This window comes from Ochotona curzoniae, unplaced genomic scaffold (assembly GCF_017591425.1).
Source record: "Ochotona curzoniae isolate NIBS_2020 unplaced genomic scaffold, NIBS_Ocur_1.0 scaffold_1037, whole genome shotgun sequence".
NCBI classification, from domain to species: domain Eukaryota; kingdom Metazoa; phylum Chordata; class Mammalia; order Lagomorpha; family Ochotonidae; genus Ochotona; species Ochotona curzoniae.
The window spans coordinates 23,789,284-23,807,841 of record NW_024467083.1 but is presented as its reverse complement, the minus strand read 5'-3'; the positions used below and the strand labels follow the sequence as shown (position 1 = coordinate 23,807,841).

The window sequence follows — 18,558 nt, the reverse complement described above, 5'->3', positions numbered from 1 at the left end:
ACGTCTGCTCTCAGGTTTTACTGCAGCTTCACAGCCTGCTTTACAAGGCCAAGTGTTCTAGCCTTGCAGTTCATCCGGGCCTGCCCTTGCCCTTCCCTTCGGCTGTGTGCATCTTCTCCCTGAAGGGCTGGTTTATTGCCCCTGGGTGCACCAACCTCCCTAGTAACCACTGTGTGTAGGGATGCATGGCTCACTGCGCATGCCCACCACCAGGTGCCGCTGTCCCCCTCAGGCCAGTCCTCAGCCATCATCTCGGCCATCATCTCGGCCATCTTGCCCCATGCTGCCCTCCCTGTGCTGGGTGAGTGAATGACGCACGTTCAGGATACACAGGGAGGCGAGTGAGCGAAGGCATTCCATTGCAGATCATGGTACCAAGTTCATTCCATCCCTGACCCTCGGAAGGCTGTGGCCCCAGCAGCAGGCACTTTTCCTCTCTGATTTATGCTGGCCACGAGCCATCCCCAGCAGAGGAAAGCCGGGCCTGAAATGCTTGCTTGGTCCCAGGGAAACCTGGGACCACCTCTTCTGCCCATATTATGTGCTGTTGGGTGGGCATCACTTCCTCTCCTGGGGGACAGGAGGCTGGCTCCTGAGTGAGGATCTGCCCCGAGAATGAGGTCAAGCTGGAGGGAATCGTGCAAGGCCTTGCAGACAGGCAAAGCTCAGGGCAGGCTGACCTGCGGGTTCTTGAGGAAGAAGGCCAGCTTCTGGGCTACGAGGTCCAGCTGGCTGGCATTCGCGCTCCGGAGAAGGTTGCTTTTGCGGACGAAGTAGTGTTTCAGGAAGCGCTGGCTCACACACTTGTGCAGCTTTCTCACCAGGCGCAGGAGCCCAGTGCTCAACACCTGCCAGTCCTTGGGGTGGGGGTACTTCTCGCAAGTCCAGAAGAGCACCGTCTGTGGGAGGGAGAGATGTTGTCAGCCACAAGCCAGGGTGGGAGGAGCCCTGGGAACAGTCACCTAGCTTATACGGCTGGGAGCAGGGACTGGGCAGGGCTACCTGTGTCTGGTGCACCTGCCCTGAGTTCACTGTCCCTGACCTCAGATCAATCCTCAGTCCTACCTCGCCTTTCTCCCACGCCTCTCCAGCCTCCTGATGTCCCAAGCACCAGCACTCTTCGTTCCTTCCACCTGCAATGCCCCACTCCCAGAAGTTGCTGCGGGAAAGTGGAAGCTGGCACCCTCCCAAGTTATACCACCCCACCTACCTTGGTAGGCTCTGCAGAGAGCACCTGTCCCTCCTCCTGGCCGAGGCTGATCCCAGCCGTGCCCCCATCCCCAACTCCCTCTTCAGGTTCCCACTCTGCAGAAACTAAAAGACTGCTTGTCCCTGTGCCATTCAACTAACTCAAGAAACCTCTGCTCTCCCAGTCCTTTGCCTCCCTAAAAACCCACGCTTCCCAAGGAGTCGGCTCCACCAGCATCACTTCCTCTCCAGCTCGTCCCACCTTGATCCTCTTTGACACAGACTTGCCTGCTGCTACTCCTCAAGCCTGCTCCCTCCATCTCAGACCCCCCAGTTTCTCAGCCCTCACTGTTCCCTTGCCAGCTTTCACTCGGCTCACTTTCTGCCTCTCAGGTTCTCTCACCCACATCTTCCCTCCTGAGCCTTTGTGGACTGGCTCCCAGGGATTCAACCCACGCGGGGCCTCCTCCAGGAGCTCTCCTCCACCTGCCTCCAGGTGCGGGCATCTCTGCAGGTGCAAGTGCAGACCCTGTCCGTCTCCTTCCCTACATTCCCCCGCAGCTCTGTGTTCCTACAACAAAGATCCCAATTCCCTCCAAAGCATGGGGATGGGCACGTGCTTCCGCCAGCTCAGACTTGGCCTCTGACCTCCTTACTTTGTATCTGCTGAACATCTCAGCCTCAGCATGTCCACAGGGAACTCTGATCTTTCTTCTTATCCAGCCAGTTAGGCAAGACACAGACCCAGAAGTCATCCTTCTTCTCACCACCCCAGCAGGTCCTGCAACTCCTCCTGCCTACATTTCCCAAGGACAACCACTTACCTGCATCTCCAATGTCCCCACCCTATTCCATGACAACAGAGTTTTGCCCAGACCTCTACAGTCGCTGTCCAGCCAGTCTGTACCTATTCCTGTTGCCACCTCGCCTGTCACCTTCTGGTGTTCAGTCAACATGATCCCGCTAAAATCGAATCCTACATTTTCTTTGGTCCAAAATACTGCAAAACTTTACTACTAGGCTCCTTCACATGACTTGGTCCATACGGTTTAGTTCCTCTCACCAAAAATACCAAAAACATACTTTGAAGAGAGGACATTCCCTTTTACAAATGATGCTAGGAAAACTGGATATTCATCTTTTGAAGAATAGAATTAGATCCCCAGCCCTAATTAATTATAAAAATTAACTCAAAATGGACCAAAGATAGAAATATAAGACCAGGAACTGTCAGGAGAAAGTATAGGAGAAACTCTTCAGGACACTGGCACACACAGTGACTTTTCAGATGGGATCCCAAAAGCACAAGTAAGAGTAGATGGATGGCTTTCTATCAATTGAAGTAAGCACACCACACAGGGAGCCACCAACACCCATTACAAAATGGGAGAAAATATTTACAAACTGCTCATCTGACAATAAATTATGTTCAGAGTGCTTAAGGAACTCAACAGTGAAAAAAAAAAACAGTAAAATCCCTAAATAATGTGATCTTAAAAGAGCAAAGCATATGAACAGGCATTTCTCAAAATATAACATACAGATGGTCAACAGGCAGATGGAAAAGGCTCAGCATCACTACTCATTGGGAAATGTGGATCAGAACCACAATAAGGCAGTCACCATGCGGCCCGTGCTGCAGCTGCTGCCCACTGGGCTGTGTACAGCCGCCATGCGGCCCAGCCCGTGCTGCAGCTGCTGTCCACTGGGGTATGCACAGCCACCATGAGGCCCGGCCCGTGCTGCAGCCGCTGCCCACTGGGCTGTGCACAGTCACGTGTGCCTGAGTGTAACACCTGCACGGCTTCCTTCTCACACAGACCCTGGGAGGCAACAGTAACAACTCCAGGAATTGAGTCCTGACTACCCAGCCGTTTCCAACTCCCAGATTCAACACCCTCTGGCAGTTGCAGAAATGCGGGGAATAAAGCAGTAGGTGTCTGTCTTTCATGAGATAGATTTGAATTTTTTCATAAAGAAAGCACAATGAAATGTCATCTTGAATGGATATCATCAAAAAGATAAGAGATAAATGCTGGCAAAGATGTGGACACAGGGGAACTCAGAGGTACACTGCTGCTGCTGGGGATGCAACCAGTATGGAGAAGAATGTAAAGGTTACTGGGAAAAAAATGGAAACTTGGGCTGGTACAAAAATTCAACTGACTAATCCTCACAGTGCCAGCATCTCATATGGGTGCCAATCTGTATCCTGGCTGCTCCACTTCCCATCTAGCTCCCTGCTTATGGTCTAGGAAAACAGTGAAGGATGGCCCAAAACCCTGGGACCCTGCACTCTCATGGGAGACCTGGAAGAAGCTCCTGCCTCCTGGTTTTGGATCAGTTCTGCTCCAGTTTTTGCGGCCACTTGGGGAATGAACCAGTGCACGGGACATCTTTCTGTTTCTCCTTCTTTCTGTAAATCTGCCTTTCCAATAAGAATTTTAAAAAAATCTTTAAAATTTGTAGGAGTACACAAAGCAGACTTCCTCTACTGGGAATATGCAAAAGAAATGAGAACCACATACACAAGAAATCCCTGCACTTCCAGGTTCCCCGCATGATTGCTCAGTAGAAGATGGCCAAGGCAGCCACCGACAGGTGAATGGATGCAGAAGGCCTGGTGTGTACAGAATGGACTTTGCTCACCTACAAAGACACATTTAATTTTGTCCTGTGTGGTAGGAACCAGAAGATGCCATGTTCAATGGCATGAGCCAGGCACAGAAGGTCAGACACCACACATCTTCTCATGCATGAAGACTTGAAAGTCAATTTCCAGAAGTAGAGTAGGATAGTGGTGTCTAGGGACTAGAAAGGGTGGAGGGCAAGCAGGATAACACATACACAACCCTAGTGAGGCAGAAGAGTCAGTTCTAGGATGCAATGGGCCAGGAGGGTGACCGCAGCTTTACAACAACTGGCTCTTTTCTTTAAAACAGCCAAAGCTCCAACATGGAGGAAGATTCATGTTTGAGAAGGGAATGCTCATGACTTAGCTTGATTATTACATGCCATAGATAGGAGTCAAATGAGCATACCATATCCCATAAACAGATACAAGGACATACTAACTTAAATTATGAAATTATTACTGATCTCAAACAGAAAAAAAGAAGGGGAGGATGTCAGTCTCAAGGTGAGAAGGAAGGAGAGAAAAGAGGGACAGAAAATGGAAGGGAGGGAGGCAGAGGCTGTGTCTCCCTGAGCAGTGTGGTGGACACACAAGTGGCCTGGATCCATGCATTGCCCCAGTGAGTCAGAAGTTGTGGGACACATATAAGGATGCCCCAACCCCATTGATCACCACACACACACCCAGTGGTGTGGCTACGGGGGGACACCTCTCCCAGGCCTTGCACTCACCTGCAGGTGGTAGGACGTGAGAACCGGCCTCTTCCCAGGACACCAGACGTCCTCCTTCAGCTGTCGCATGACCTGCAGGCACCTCCGGCGGCAGCCTCCATCCTCGTCCAATTGCTGCAGCAGCACCCGCTCAGCCTGCTGGAAGCCCAGCTGCCAGTGATAGCTAGAGCTAGCCAACAAGTTGAACCCAAAAGACTGGAGAGAGAGACCCGCAGGGGAGAAATGAGAAATCAGGCTTCCTGACTTAGAAAGCCATTCCAGAAGTAGGCCTCTTGTCTAAGAATCTAAGATAGGTGGTTCCTCCTACACAAAGCCAAGATGACCCACCATGAGGAAGACACAAACCAGCCTGGATGTGGCCAGTTAGCAAAAGGTGGCTCTGTCTTACTTCTCTTCTGCAACAGACCACCTTGAGCATCCAGCGGAATCTTTGCCCAGACCAACAAAGCACAGAGAGCTGTGCCTCATGTGGAGCCTCATTCAGCAGGTGCAGCATGGGGTCCTGGACTCTGCATTTCTAGCAAGTGTCTAGGACCCAAGCTTGGAGAAGTATGGAGGTGTTGACACCAGGAGTCCTGGGACTGGGCAGCTGGTGGGTCTCTGCTCTGATGGACTGGGTCCCAGCCAGTCCTACCTTAATGCATTCCACCTTCTTTGGGTTAGGCCAGCGTTTCAGACATGGAGGCCACTGTGCTTTCTCGGACCAGGTGTTGGAGATCTCCACCATGGGGACCAGCTCTAGTTCCACTTGACACGTTGATGTTTCCACAGCAACCCAGACTGCAGAGCGGTTGGCCAACAGGCTGACCTTCCCTAATGGATGATAACCAAACTGACAGTGAGAAAAAACAGTCTTGGTGCACACAGCATTCAGAGGAGGGGTGGGTGAGCTGTGGCTCTGACCAGTCCCTTGCCTTTGGGGCAGCAAGGGCAGGCACTCAAACCAACACCTGGCAGCTACTCACTGCTGAAACACCCTGAAACCTTATTATTGGTGAGTTTTCCCTCTCTCATCCTTGCCTTCCCCACTAGGCTTTTAAATCTTTCTTTTCTATCAATTATTTCCAGAAAGGCAAGAGTTATATGATAAAACGCACAGGTTTTGCTTCTGTGAAACAAACTCTAACCATTCTAGAGTCTTCTCCCTTGTACCTGTTATGCACCCAGATGTTGGTTTTCAGAGCAGTGAGCAATAGGGGAGGTCAACGCTGCTTATGTGTCTTCATCTGTGTCTCCCGACATCAAGGACAGCCTCCTACCCCTTAGTACTCATATGCCCTTGGTAGAACTTGGCTAACCTGTTTTTCTTATCCAACCCCAAGTCCCTTAGACACATGGTATTTGTTTCCATCATCCACTAAGCCATCCTTGCCTGGGAGGTATTTATCATCATAGGCCCCTGTAATCACCAAACGCTTCAAGGCATGTCACAGCCAGCCGCTGAAGGGTTGCGGGAATGCCAGGAAGCCCCGCCCTGCCTTGTTTTCCAAGCAAGAGAAAATCAGCATGTGTGGAAAGGCCTCCCTGTTCCCGCACTAGCATGTCCACCTCTTGCATTTCTTCTCCTTTCAAATGGTGGAGTTGTTTTGGTTAGTTTACCTTCCATTCAGATACATTTGACATTAGTTATGCGGCTTCCCCTCACTCAGAGAAAGAAATGAAGGCTCCTTCATTGCGTTGGGCTGCCCCAAAGGCACACATGGCTCTGAAGGGCTGGGGTGAGACAAAGGGCTGTTGTCTACACCTCCTCCAAGCTGTCCAGACAGGCCCGGGACACTGCCTGGCACATAAGCATCACCTGCCTAAGCACCTTGCCAAGCTGGCCCAGTTTAGACCTCACAGTTGCACTTTCACTGGTGGTAATGTCACCAAGTGCATGAGGCAAGCAAACGTAGGAGCCTGCCTGCCTGGCCCACACCTGGCCTGGCCCACGTCCTGCCTCTGCAGCTCGGTTACTAAACACGTGGTCTTTGGCAAACCACAAAATCTAAGTCTCAGTTTTTTAATCTATAAAATAGGAAGAAAAGAATCCTTACTCTTGAGTTGCTAGAATGAGCAAATTAAACTATCAGTGAAAGCACTCTCTATGTAAAAATCCCTTAAACATGAAAGATTACCATTATGGAAATTTGTAGAACCATTCAAGTTAGACACATACATATAAAAACATCCTTTCCATTCAATACAGAGCTGGACACTAGACAGTAGAACTGTTTTTTATCTTGTTATGAAGCAGGTGCATTTTTTCATATGTGTGTGTGACGCATGTGTATTCCTCTCTGTTTTTAAAGTCTATTTTGTAATCTACTAAACTGAAGCCACAAAATTTGCTTAGCCAAGTTTGCTTTGTAAACCACCAAGATTCTTTCTAGAACTGGAATTGCCACAAGTACTAACATTACATGATAATCCTTCACTCTGTAGTGCTGTCATCCCATATGGGCACTGGTTCATGTCCCAGCTGCTCCACTTCCAATCCAGCTCTCTCCTATGGCCTGGGAAATCAGCAAATAAATTGTCTAAAGCCTTGAGACTCTGCACTCATCTGGGAGACCCAGAAGAAGCTGCTGGCTCTCAGCTTCAGCTCAGCTCAGCTCTGGCTGTTGCAGCCATTTGGGGAGTTAGTGAGCAGATATGGAAGACTTCTCTATCTTTCCTTCTTTCTCTGTAAAATCTGCCTTTCAAATAAAGACATGTTTTAAAAGTATGCCTCAGCTTTGAAGCCAGTGTGCTGGAGAGCATGCATAGCCCGTAGCCTGTCACAGCTGGGCCAGGGCTGTAATCTGCTGAAGTCCCTCGGGAGTGTTCTGTGAGCATGGATTCTACTCTTTCATGTGTCACAACACAGCACAGAACAAAACAGACGAAAAGATGGGGATGAAACTTTGCAGCAAGCACATGACAGCAGCCTCAGGTATCGCACAGACAGGATTTTCATATAACAAAAGGAAAATGTCAGCCATGTGCCTTGGACATGCCTCTGCTAAGCTCACCTGAGAGGTGACAGGTTCTGATTGCATTGTCCACCAGCTTCCGGAACACCTGGAGAACCTTGGCGGGCACTATGTCTCCCTCAATGTTCACATCGGTCTCATGCCATTGCCACATGCTCTTCGTAAACTGCTCTGTCGCCAGCCACTGCTGCAAGCCCTCGGGGTCCCGCAGGGGACAGGGGAGCCTGGTGCCCTGTAAGGTGTAGTAGCGCCAGCGCTGCTCCCTGACCTCCCTGTACCCGGCCAGGCCCCTCAGAGGGACTGTGATGAGGAACTGGCTGGGGGCCAAGACCTAGGGTCAGGAGAGAAAACGGGCTTTGAGTTCAGAGGCTTGAAGCGAGCAGCGGGTCTTGGGGAGTTGGCCCACGGAGCCAGGCGGCTCACAACCCACTCACCCCTCAGTCTTGTGATGAGGTGGATGAAATGCAAGACACTTGTGGGTGTTGCAACAGGGATCATTTCTTTGTTCTACCACTAACCCATTATGACACTCAGGGCAAGAAAATGAACTCACTAGGATTTTGGTTTCATGAATCACAAGTACAAAGACTGAACTTGAGGAGGGATCTCAAGTTTAGGGGAGAAGAAATGGGAGCAGGAGGAGCCAGCATTTAGTGAGCACGGTAATTCATAGCCCCTGTAATCCCTTGGTATGATTATGCTATGAGGTGGGCTATGATGGCCCCAGGACACATGGTCAATAAGAAGGAGCCAGAATTTGAACTTGGGTCTTTTGTTACCATTCATTCAATATTTTTGTTTGTTTTTGCTATGCTGGCTAGTTCTCAGTCAAAAGTAAAGGATCAGAATTGGGTGAAACTTCTGGAGTGAATAAAATGGAGGGGAAAACGGGTGAGCATCTGCCACACACTGAACCCCAGCTACCCCACATCCTTGCTCCGTCAGTAGGCATCGGGGGGCAGTGAGGCTGGCTTACCTTAATGTTCACATTGTATGTATCAGAGTAAGGCACAGCTTGAAATCGAACATCCTGGTGGCTGATTTCTGTAGTCAAACGATGGACAACTCTCTGCACCTCATCCACAGTTTGGGAAATTTGCTGGTGCCTCAAGTCTACCTGGATGTGAAGGGATCAGCAAAGGTGAGACACTGGCACAGGAAATGACAAGACCAGAGCACAGCACTAGGCGACCGTAGCAGTTCAGCTCAAACTCTTATTTTCCCCCAAGGACTCCAGGGGAGCTAGATGTATCTGACTGTGACCTGTCGACACACTTGTCGGTGCTCAGCGTTCTCTGCTGAAATGGATGCCCTGGATGATCAGAGTGTCTCTAGTTCCTACTGAAGGCAGGCGAGAGGCCAGGTGCTAGAAAACCTCGTGATCAAAGCAACAGCAAACAAGATAGAGATTCTTGCTCTAGTTGGAAATACACCTGATATTACACTGTACATATGTGCACACACTTGCATACACAGCTTGCAGGATAAGACTAGTCAATGAGGGAACTTTCAGAAAAGGGCCATTAGAGCTGTCTCCTGTGCCCTTTATGCTGCTGTTTTTCTTTCCAGGACCATGTTCATGCCTTGTGTCCCTAACCAACTCCCACCAGTCCTTCCAGATACAACTCTAATATACTCTGCCTCCAGGAAGGCCCCTCCATCTCCAACCCAACATCCTGTGCAGATGAAGAGCTAGCACTGGATTACAGAGGGTTCAGTTTCCATTTCTTTTATCTGTCTTTCCATTGGTAAAGTTCTTGACAGCATGCATGCTCAGAGCTCAACACCAAGATCTTCAACAAACACTGGGCAAGTGTCCTGGAATCACAGCACATGGAGGAGATTCCACACTGGGTCAGGAAAGGCTTCCCCAAGGAGCTGAAATCTGAATGAGCCAGGCAGACAACTTGAGAAAGCGGATTCCAAGGCTTCTCAAGCAGCTGCATCCTTGGTGAAGTTCAAGAGCCAGCGAGGAGGTTGCCCTCGTGAGAGTTTGGAAAAGGAAATGGCAAGTGGTGGAGGTGTATGTGGAATGGAGACTAAGGGCCAGAGCATCACAAAGGGATTTGTGACTGCTGTGATGTTGTAGAATGGTATAGCACACCTCTCGTTGGGCTGGTGAGCCACAACTTCATGTGCATGAACACCCAGCAGCTTGTTTCCCACGTGTGTTGTCAAGGAATGATGGTTCTGTGTGCCTCTGTACTCACCCTCACGTTTTGCTACTAGAAGCTTAAGAAAAGCCACACACTTGTGTTTTTTACAACTCTATACAGTGAATCACTGAGAACTGGGAAGTTCCCAAAGAAAATGGAACATCAATAAGATACCTAGAGTTTAGGGAAATAGATGCTTGTTGGAAACACAAAGAAGTATTTTGTAAACTCTAAGAGGGACAGAGAAGTCCAAATGAAAGAAGATTTGGGAAGGATCAGGAAGTTTCTTCCAAGATTGAAGAGGCTCTTCATTACAGTGCTTTTCTATGAATCTTTCTGTTCCTTCTGAATCTGGCATAATGGCTATTTCTACATAAGCAAGTGCAGGTCTGAGATGCTCATCAAGTGGCCAAGACAGTCATTAAAAAAGCCCAAGTGACAGAGATCTTCTGTTTTCCTATAGTAAGTCATCAACTAGTCAGGCCTCTGGGGTCTCAAGTCACCCATCCACCAGCAAATCAACTTCATGTGGATTTGGAATGAGTGTGTATCTGCTCATACTCATGTTATATGTCATTCACAGAGTCATCTCACAAAGAAATGTTCATGTGGCCCCTGTTACATATGCTGGACATTAACATTGTAATGTAGTCATACACTTACAGAGTGGGGAAGACAAACAGATGGTGCAGGCATCATGGGGCTGGGTAGGGTGCCACCAAGTGCAACAGAGATGACTGATACTTTACGTGCATCCACACATGGGGAACTGTGTATGAAAATCACACTGATGCGTCACAGATGCCTAACACTGCAATGAGTAATGCAAACCCCACGGTGAGGCCCTTGGTTCTGACAAGCTCACAGCCTCTTCATGATACACACGAAATTCCTTGCCTCACTTGAACATGGGACTTGAGTCTGTTCTAGTTCCTAGCACCTTCTTTTAGCCACCAGCAGACACCCATCCACCCCTCTCCACACCTTCATGTCCATCCCACTAGGCTCATAACAGACAAAGAGATGAAAGGACCTCTCCTTGAACGTTGTTAACCTCTGGAGAGGCTGCATCTTCCAGACTGTACAAGTGGGAGAGGAAAGGTGATCACAGAAGGAAAGGATGTTTCCTGTGCCCAAAAGGAAGAACCTCTTAAATGCTTATGCTTAAGGGTCCTTCCCAGTGTGGGAACTCCTCCATGTGCTGTGATTCCAGGACACTTGCCCAGTGTTTGTTGAAGATCTTCTTGGTGTTGAGCTCTGAGCATGCATGCTGTCAAGAACTTTACCAATGGAAAGACAGATAAAAGAAATGGAAACTGAACCCTCTGTAATCCAGTGCTAGCTCTTCATCTGCACAGGATGTTGGGTTGGAGATGGAGGGGCCTTCCTGGAGGCAGAGTATATTAGAGTTGTATCTGGAAGGACTGGTGGGAGTTGGTTAGGGACACAAGGCATGAACATGGTCCTGGAAAGAAAAACAGCAGCATGAAGGGCACAGGAGACAGCTCTAATGATCCTAGTACAGTTGCTGGAGCAGAGATGGCCTTGCAGGAGGGCAGTGAGCTGTGAGGATAGACAGCAAGAGGTCTTGAAAAGACAAGAAGATGAATTTCAAAAATGCTTCACTCTTGCATATAGAGTTTGGAGCCTGGAACAGGATTGGTGTGATGGGGGAGAAGGGAGCAGGGGGAGCAGATGGTGGGTTCAGAGTAAACTGGAGACAAGCAGGTGAAGACAGAGATGGGCAACTCTTGCTGAAAGCTTGACTGTGGAATCAAATGCAATGGAAGAAAACAGCAGCATACCAACAGGCTTTTCACAGTGACACATGGGTTTGAACAAGCTCAAATGCTGAGAGAAAAGAGTCCTCAGACAAGGAAGTGACTGCAAAGAGCAAAACTATTGAGCAAGAATTTTCCAGACAGAAGCAGTTATGCAAATCCTGAAACCTGAGTGAAGAGCTCATGTTGGCGTGTCACAGGAAAGGAAGGTGAAAAAGCACAGATGCAGGGAAACAGGCAGGGAATGGTGGGAATCAGAGAACTTCCTGTCTGGTCCCTGATGTGGTGTCTGGGGTAGCATGCAGGGTACGGGGCTGAACATGAGGTGGAGAGCTGGAAGGGAGGTGGCAGCCTGCTGAAATAGCTTCCTAAGGAATGTGGGACTGTTTAGGCACATCTGTGCAATTGAGCAGGCAGGACCATGACTCTGCTGTGGGTAAGTCTGTGAGCAATGACCATCAGTGGGCTCAGCTGTAAGATGTTCTCCTGTATCCTTCAGCCCTCCAAATGTAAGGGGGAAGGTGCCAAGACTACATTTCGCTAGGCAGGAGTAGGAGAGAGATTCCAGAGCAAGGGGGACGTGGTAAGCTTCCAGTTACATGGGGAATGCATTAGGCCAGTTTGGTTAAGTCAGCGAACATGGAGCCAGTTCAAGGACTGACAGTATGATCAGGTAAGGTGAGAAGGTGTAATGCCAGATAGTCATACATGATACAAGATGATGCAGTTACAATGGTTACAGAAAAGTATTCTCTAGTGGTTAGCTTCTCAAAATGTGTTGAGGATCAGTACTAACTCCCCCAGTCTTCCAAATCCACTTGAGTGATTTCATAGAGCTCTGCTGATGATTATGGGATATTTCCTAGGTTAACAAAGAGGCATCACTCTACTGACAGCATCAGTTTTAACTAATAAAAGGTTGAAGGAAAGAGCGAGGTAGAAGACATGATACCCATGCCTAAGCAGTGTGATGGAAAGTGCTTCACTGTAAATGTCTATGCACACTGTGCTGTCTTTTGATGATGGGATTTCCTCCATGGGAAGAACAAGCTCATACACATCCTGCAAGACACCTGCAATTTTCCATCATTACACAAGATCATCGGCTCATCTTTATGACCTGCTTGGATTTTCAAAGGTGAAAGTCAGGGTAAGGAAATGTTTTTTTGGAACATAGAGCCACATATTCCAGATACGATTTTTTGCTTTCATCCCTTTTGATGACATTTAGAAACCTAGGGGATAGAGCTGGAAGAAATCTCTGAAATCAACATATCCAGCGTCACTTTGCAGAATCCCAGAGCACTGAGCTGGCCCTGTTACTGTCACACCAGCAGTTAGAAGTAAAATTAGGGCCCAGCTCAGCAGTTTAGCAGATAAAGTCCTTTCTTTGAATGTGCTGGGATCTTATCTGGGCGCCAATTTGTGTCCCAGTGGCCCTGCTTCCCATCCAGCTCCCTGCCTGTGGCCTGGGAAAGCAGTCAATGATGGCCCAAAGACTTGGGAGCCTGTTTCTGCGTGGGAGACACAGAAGAGGCTCCTGGCTTTGGATTGGTTCAGTTCCAGCCATTGCATCCACTTGGGGAGTGAATAATCAGATGGAGGATCTTCCTCTCTGTCTCACCTCCTCTCTGTGTATCTGACTTTCTAATAAAAAATAAAATAATTCTTTTTTTTTTTAAAAAAAAGGTAAAATTAAATGGAATGCCTGGGTTGCTCAACTTCTCTTTCCATCACATTGCGCCACACCCTCAAGAACAGAAGCGACACAAGAAATTTTCACCTCTTTGGTCAGTGACATAAAAACCCTCTCAGTTTGGAGGGAAAGCTCACAAAAGAACAAGTTTAATGTCATCAATGGTCACTGACTGTTCTGTAAGGTAGCAGGGGTCAGTGAAGCCAGGCTTGACCCCAAGCTCTGGGGAGAGACAGTCGTGCCTAGGACAAACCTGTGCCCACAGTGCTCGAGCCTTGGGAGTGGAGTCGGCGGCCTCTTGGTGGTCGGAGGAGGGACAGCTCCCTGGCTCTCCTTACCTGGCAGGTGCTGACCTCTAAGGGCTCAGCAGCTCCGGAAGCAGTGTAGGTAGGGGGTTTCCAGGCTCCATTCCTGGTAGCTCTTAAGTTCATGGTGTAAACCCAACCCAGCACTGGCACTCTTTCCCCCCACCACTTCTCCTGGCCACAAGCCTGAAGGGATACAGCAAGAGAAGTCCACCCGAGGGTCGGGGAGAAGCCAGGTCAGGGCCCGAGACAGTTGCATGGAGCCTTACAGCTTTCCTGGGATCTGGATAAAAGGGGGCACTCTAGTGTAAGCAGAGCCCTGGCACAAGCCCAGACAGCTTGCCTTCACTGCCTCTTGAACTCAGGAAGCGAGCTAAGTGCCCCCCCCCACCAGCCTTGTCACCAATTTGTTTCCAGGTAAATCTTTGAAACAAATGTAGGGTGTAAAGGTGATCATTTGAGAATATTGAATCAAAGCACAGTCAAGGCAAACTTGACCTGTGGTGCCTATTCAAGTTTCACCCCCTCCTTCTTGTGATCACTGAACAAAGGTGTTTTTCAAAGACTATTTCTAGATCCATCTGAATAGAAGAAGACATGAATTGTGCTGAAGCAGTCAGGCACATGAAGCTTAGATATTAGATCTGCGTGTTCAACACCTCTACTGCATTGACCTTGGCAAGGTTCTGCTCCAGGGCCATCCATGTGGCCTGGCCACATCCTTCCTGAGCCACCTTCCTATCCTCCTCTCCAGTCTCAGAATCTGGCCAGGGTTGTACTCCAGGTCAGTAGTGACTTCACTGTTTCAAATACAAATGCTTGCGAATTCAAGGCTGTTCTTTGTAATCACATCACTCTGACTCACTTGCTTTACATCATGCTTTCTTGAAAGACATGACAGAGCAGTGATAAGTAACTTGCTGGAAATGTCACATGGGGTCCAGTCACACTCATGGGCAGGTGATCTGTGAGAATTCAATGATGATGAGTGCCCTGGGAGCAAGGCTGAGAATTTCCTTCTAGGAACAGGGAAGTCAGACCTTTGATGCCCTTCAATCCAATCGTGGGCTGGCAGGTGGGGGGAAGTTACTTTTTATCCCCCAGGGGCTGGCAATGTAAAGGATGGAGACTTAAATGCATGAGTCCCTACAGATAAGACAGCAGGCTTTCTGGCAGTGTGTCCCTAACCCCACCACACTAAATCTTCCAAGAAACTGATGCTTAGACTGGCTGGAACCATGGCAGCACAGGCAACAGCCTCACACTGGAGTCCAGGTCACTGGGGCCTTCCTGTATGCATGCCCTTAGTCAGGAAAGGCTCTCTTGTCTCCCAGTGATCCTCCATGGTACATGTCGATTATCTCCATGTGACAGATGAGGAAACTTGACAGAGGTCATTGCCCAGGGTCCCAGAGAACAGCACTCCTTAACTAGGCCATGTATTCCAAAGCCCATGTCATAACTACTGCCCCATTCTGCCTCCCAGCCAACCAAAAAAAAGTACAAAAGCGATGGGGAATGAGATCTCCTCAACCGCTGGGATGACATTCCCATAGCCTTGACCTTTCCTGTGATTCCTGAAGGCTTGTTAAACCCTAGGCGCCCACCAGGGCTTTGTCCATCCCTCTTCCTGAAAAACAACCCTCCATTCAGAGCACCTGCCCCTCTGGGCCCTCTTGTGCTGCTCTGGCAGCTCTGGAGCGGCCCCCACTGTCTGCACTGGGAACTACCTCCTTCTCCCATTGGGGTTTTGGCACAGAATTTACAGGTGGGACTCACTTGGAATCTCTCATTTATCAGGCTGCATTTCTGCCCTAGCACAGGGTTTGCGCCAGACTGGTGCTTTGTGTGTGCCTACAGGGACACAAAAGGCTTGGGAAAGGAAGCAAGGCTTCCAGACTGAAAGGAGACCAGGTGTCTCCTGGACCAAGTGTTCACTGTCCAGCTGTGTGACTTTGGATCAGGTATCTAGTCTCCATGAGCTGGTTACTGGCTGGATTCGATGAGATACTGTGTGTACCTCAACATCTTTTCTGTTACTCCTGCCTTATCTTCGATGAACCTTAGCGATATTTCTGACTCTACATGTGAGCTGCTCTGTATCAGAGGAAGATAAGATATCCTCAACTCTATTTTTCCCTCCAGTAAATTGGAATCAAACACTACTGAAGGCATCAATTAAAGTAATTATGGGAATCGTTATCAGGCATCAATATCAAATTAATTGCCAAATAGGCAGCATCTGTGGTGATGGAGTGGCAGTTTCCTTAAAGGTCAAAAACATCTTGCACTTGTGTCAGGGAAATCTTTCTGGAGGAAGTGGATTCGAAACAGATTTTGTAGCATGAATGTGAACCCCCCCCACCCCACCGACCTAGAAAAGGGCAAGCAATCCTCACACCTGAGGATTGCTCAGTACGCAGCTTCTATGGGGCAGGACACAAATGGGGGCATTGGGGGGAAGCTGGGGTGGGGAATGGGCAAGGAGGGAAGAAGGAGCAGGAGTTAGGCCAGGACTGCAGTGCTCCTGAGAACTGATGAGCCTGAGCTCCAAAAGTCATTTAGTGGGGCTGGCATTGCGGCGTAGCAAGTTGCTGCCTGCAGCAGTGACATCCCATATGGGCACCAGCGCATTTCCTAGCCACTCCCTGCCAATGCACCTGGGAAAGCACTGGGGGATGACCCAAGTCCTTTGAGCCCTGTGCCCCATGTGGGAGATCCAGAATGAAATTCCTGACTTCAGCCTGGTGCACCCCTGGCTATTGCCAACATCTGGGGAGTAAATCAGAGAACAAAAGATCGCCCCTCTCTCTCTGTCTTTCCCCTTCTCCCTCTGTAGCTCTGACTTTTAAATAAATAAACAGATATTTTAAAACAATATCTCAGTTGTTATTTTGAAAAGTCACTCGGACCCAATCTGTGGCTTCCAGTCAAGAAATTGGGGCTTGTGATGAACAGATGTCCTGATTTTGGATTTCTACACAAAAATCTTAGTATTCCCAAAGTCTATCACACATTTGAAGATGTTAAAGTATAATCTGCAGCCCAAACAAAACACACGCCCGTTGGACAGCATCATGACACAGCAAGTGAAGCCTCTGCCTGCAACACTGGCACAAGTTCAAGGCCCAGCTGCTCTACTTTCGAGTCAGCTCCCTGCTAATGGTCGGGGGAAAAGCAGAAGAAGGTGGCTCAGTGCTTTGTGCCCTGGGTTTGTGGAAAACCCAGATGAAGCTCCTGGCTCCTGGCTCCTGGCTCCTGGCTTTAGCCTGGCCCAGGCTTAGCCAGTGTGAGCTAGTAGAAAGAATCTGTCTCCTGCTAACTCTAACTTTCAAATAAATACATACTTTTTTTTTAAGTGCACAGGCTGAATTCACCCTGGGAAGCACTGGATTTCTGCTATTGGACATGCAAGGGCAGAAGGAAAGGGCAATGCATGTTGTTTCCAGATCAGGCTGAAATATTTGGATTTTTTTTTTTCATACAGAAAGTGCAGGATCTAAGTAAAGCTGCCAGGAAGCACCCTTTCCATTCAGACATCATCCTTCCAGCCCCCAAAGGCGGACTCACAGTAACCAAAAACCACTTGATTCTTATCATCCCAGGCTTTCCTTGTTTATCTCTCTTAATGGCTTGGTGCTTTATTTATCCCTGAGATAATGATCTTGGCTTTGTTTACTTGTAAAGGAATGAGAATCATAGATTACCCTACCTCTCAGTCAGTTTGAAAGCACAGGTTTAAACATTAATACCCTGGCTTGGCTTCCCCCACAAGTGGATGGGCTTAAATTAGATAGTAGTACTTAATGTCCCTTCTCATCTAATATTCTAAGAACTTCTGACTCTTTGCAGAAGAATTAAACTAGCTCTGACTTGGTGCATACTGGAAAATAAAAAATATAATGAAATCTTCTAAAAGCCTAGGTGTTTCACAGTCTTTAGAAAGTTTTGTCTTCATTTCACTTGCTCAGTTACAGCATTCCCATTCGAAAACCCTACTGCCACACCCATTTTCTGCGAAGGAAAGCTGAGGCTCAAGTAGGCTATACTTGACTTAAAACATGGTCACACAAGGATCAGTGGCAGAGCTGGAGCTCCAGCCCAGGTTCCCTACTTAACAGGGACCCCAGAAACCCAAAGAGGCTGAATCACACCAAGTCCCCCAGCACTGTCCCAGGCGCACTGGCTTTGCTTCCTGTGCCTGGGGAGTGCCCTACTATCTTGAGCTGGAAGTTCCTCTGGGTCTAGGTGAGGGGCGTTGGGTGGAGGTGAGGGGTGGGCTCAGTCTCTGTGCTTACCTTACTCAGCAGGGCATCTTCCAGGCTTCCCACCGGCTGGGACTTCATGGCTTCTTTGCAGTCAATTTGGAGTCAGGCAGCAGCTTCTTGGTTTTTATTGTTGTTGTTGTTGTCTCCTTGGATGGCAACACTTGTGGGCAGTTTTCCCAGGGATGTCAGTCTCTGGGTGCTAAACGTCTTTGTGTACACAGACCAGAGACTTGCCCTTCCAACTCTTCAATCAAGTTCTCCTTTGCCAATCGTGAAACTCCAAATACCACTTTTTGGGAAATTCGGAAAAGAAAAGCAGGATTGAAGAGAAAGAGAGTTGATGAATGCAAGTCTGGCCTCCTTTTACACTGCCTTTAATCTTTTCTACTGACTGATAATTGACTCACAGGGCAAGTTTCCAAGTTGTGCTTCTCACCTCAGTGCTTCCCAGTTACACGAAATGCCCTGCCATTGGCTTCCCCACGGTTATGCTCTTATCCTGGGACCAGCTGCACCTTGGAGCTTATACTTCAGTGTCCTAATCCTGTTGATAGTAAACACCCTTGCCCTCCTGTCCACAAAAATCCTACAGACATAAACCAACAGAGACCTGCCAAACAACTGGCCTGCCACCCTCATTATGCCTACAAACAAGTGATCAGCTCTTGTTGAGCACATGAGGCCAAACCAGCATTTAAACGCCCACACAGATAGAGGTGTGCATGCACTAATACACACACATGCTAATGCACCCATACAGAAGGCACATTCATATGCATGACTACACACACAGTAGCATGATTATACACACGCATACGCGCGCGTGCACACACACACACACTCA

General features: G+C 48.6%; 1 protein-coding gene across 1 annotated transcript; it reads right to left on the bottom strand.

The window, feature by feature from the left end:
• Nucleotides 1-372: 372 nt before the first annotated feature.
• MAB21L3 (mab-21 like 3) lies at nucleotides 373-18,315 on the bottom strand. The gene is made up of 6 exons (XM_040998572.1): nucleotides 17,745-18,315; nucleotides 8,485-8,625; nucleotides 7,548-7,839; nucleotides 5,189-5,367; nucleotides 4,555-4,749; nucleotides 373-899 (listed from the first exon to the last, which is right to left on the bottom strand). The coding sequence occupies exons 1-6, from the start codon at nucleotides 17,790-17,792 to the stop codon at nucleotides 666-668; spliced, it is 1,089 nt and encodes a 362-aa protein (XP_040854506.1). The 5' UTR covers nucleotides 17,793-18,315; the 3' UTR covers nucleotides 373-665.
• Between the last annotated feature and the right edge of the window lie 243 nt (nucleotides 18,316-18,558).

Coding starts and splice junctions, on each gene's coding strand:
- MAB21L3 (XM_040998572.1), bottom strand. CDS start 17,792: ATGAAGTCCCAGCCGGTGGGAAGCCTGGAAGATGCCCTGCTGAGTAAG. Junction 7,840..8,484: donor CATACAATGTGAACATTAAG/GTAAGCCAGCCT, acceptor TCCTGACCCTAG/GTCTTGGCCCCCAGCCAGTT. Junction 4,750..5,188: donor AGAAGGTGGAATGCATTAAG/GTAGGACTGGCT, acceptor CTCTCTCTCCAG/TCTTTTGGGTTCAACTTGTT.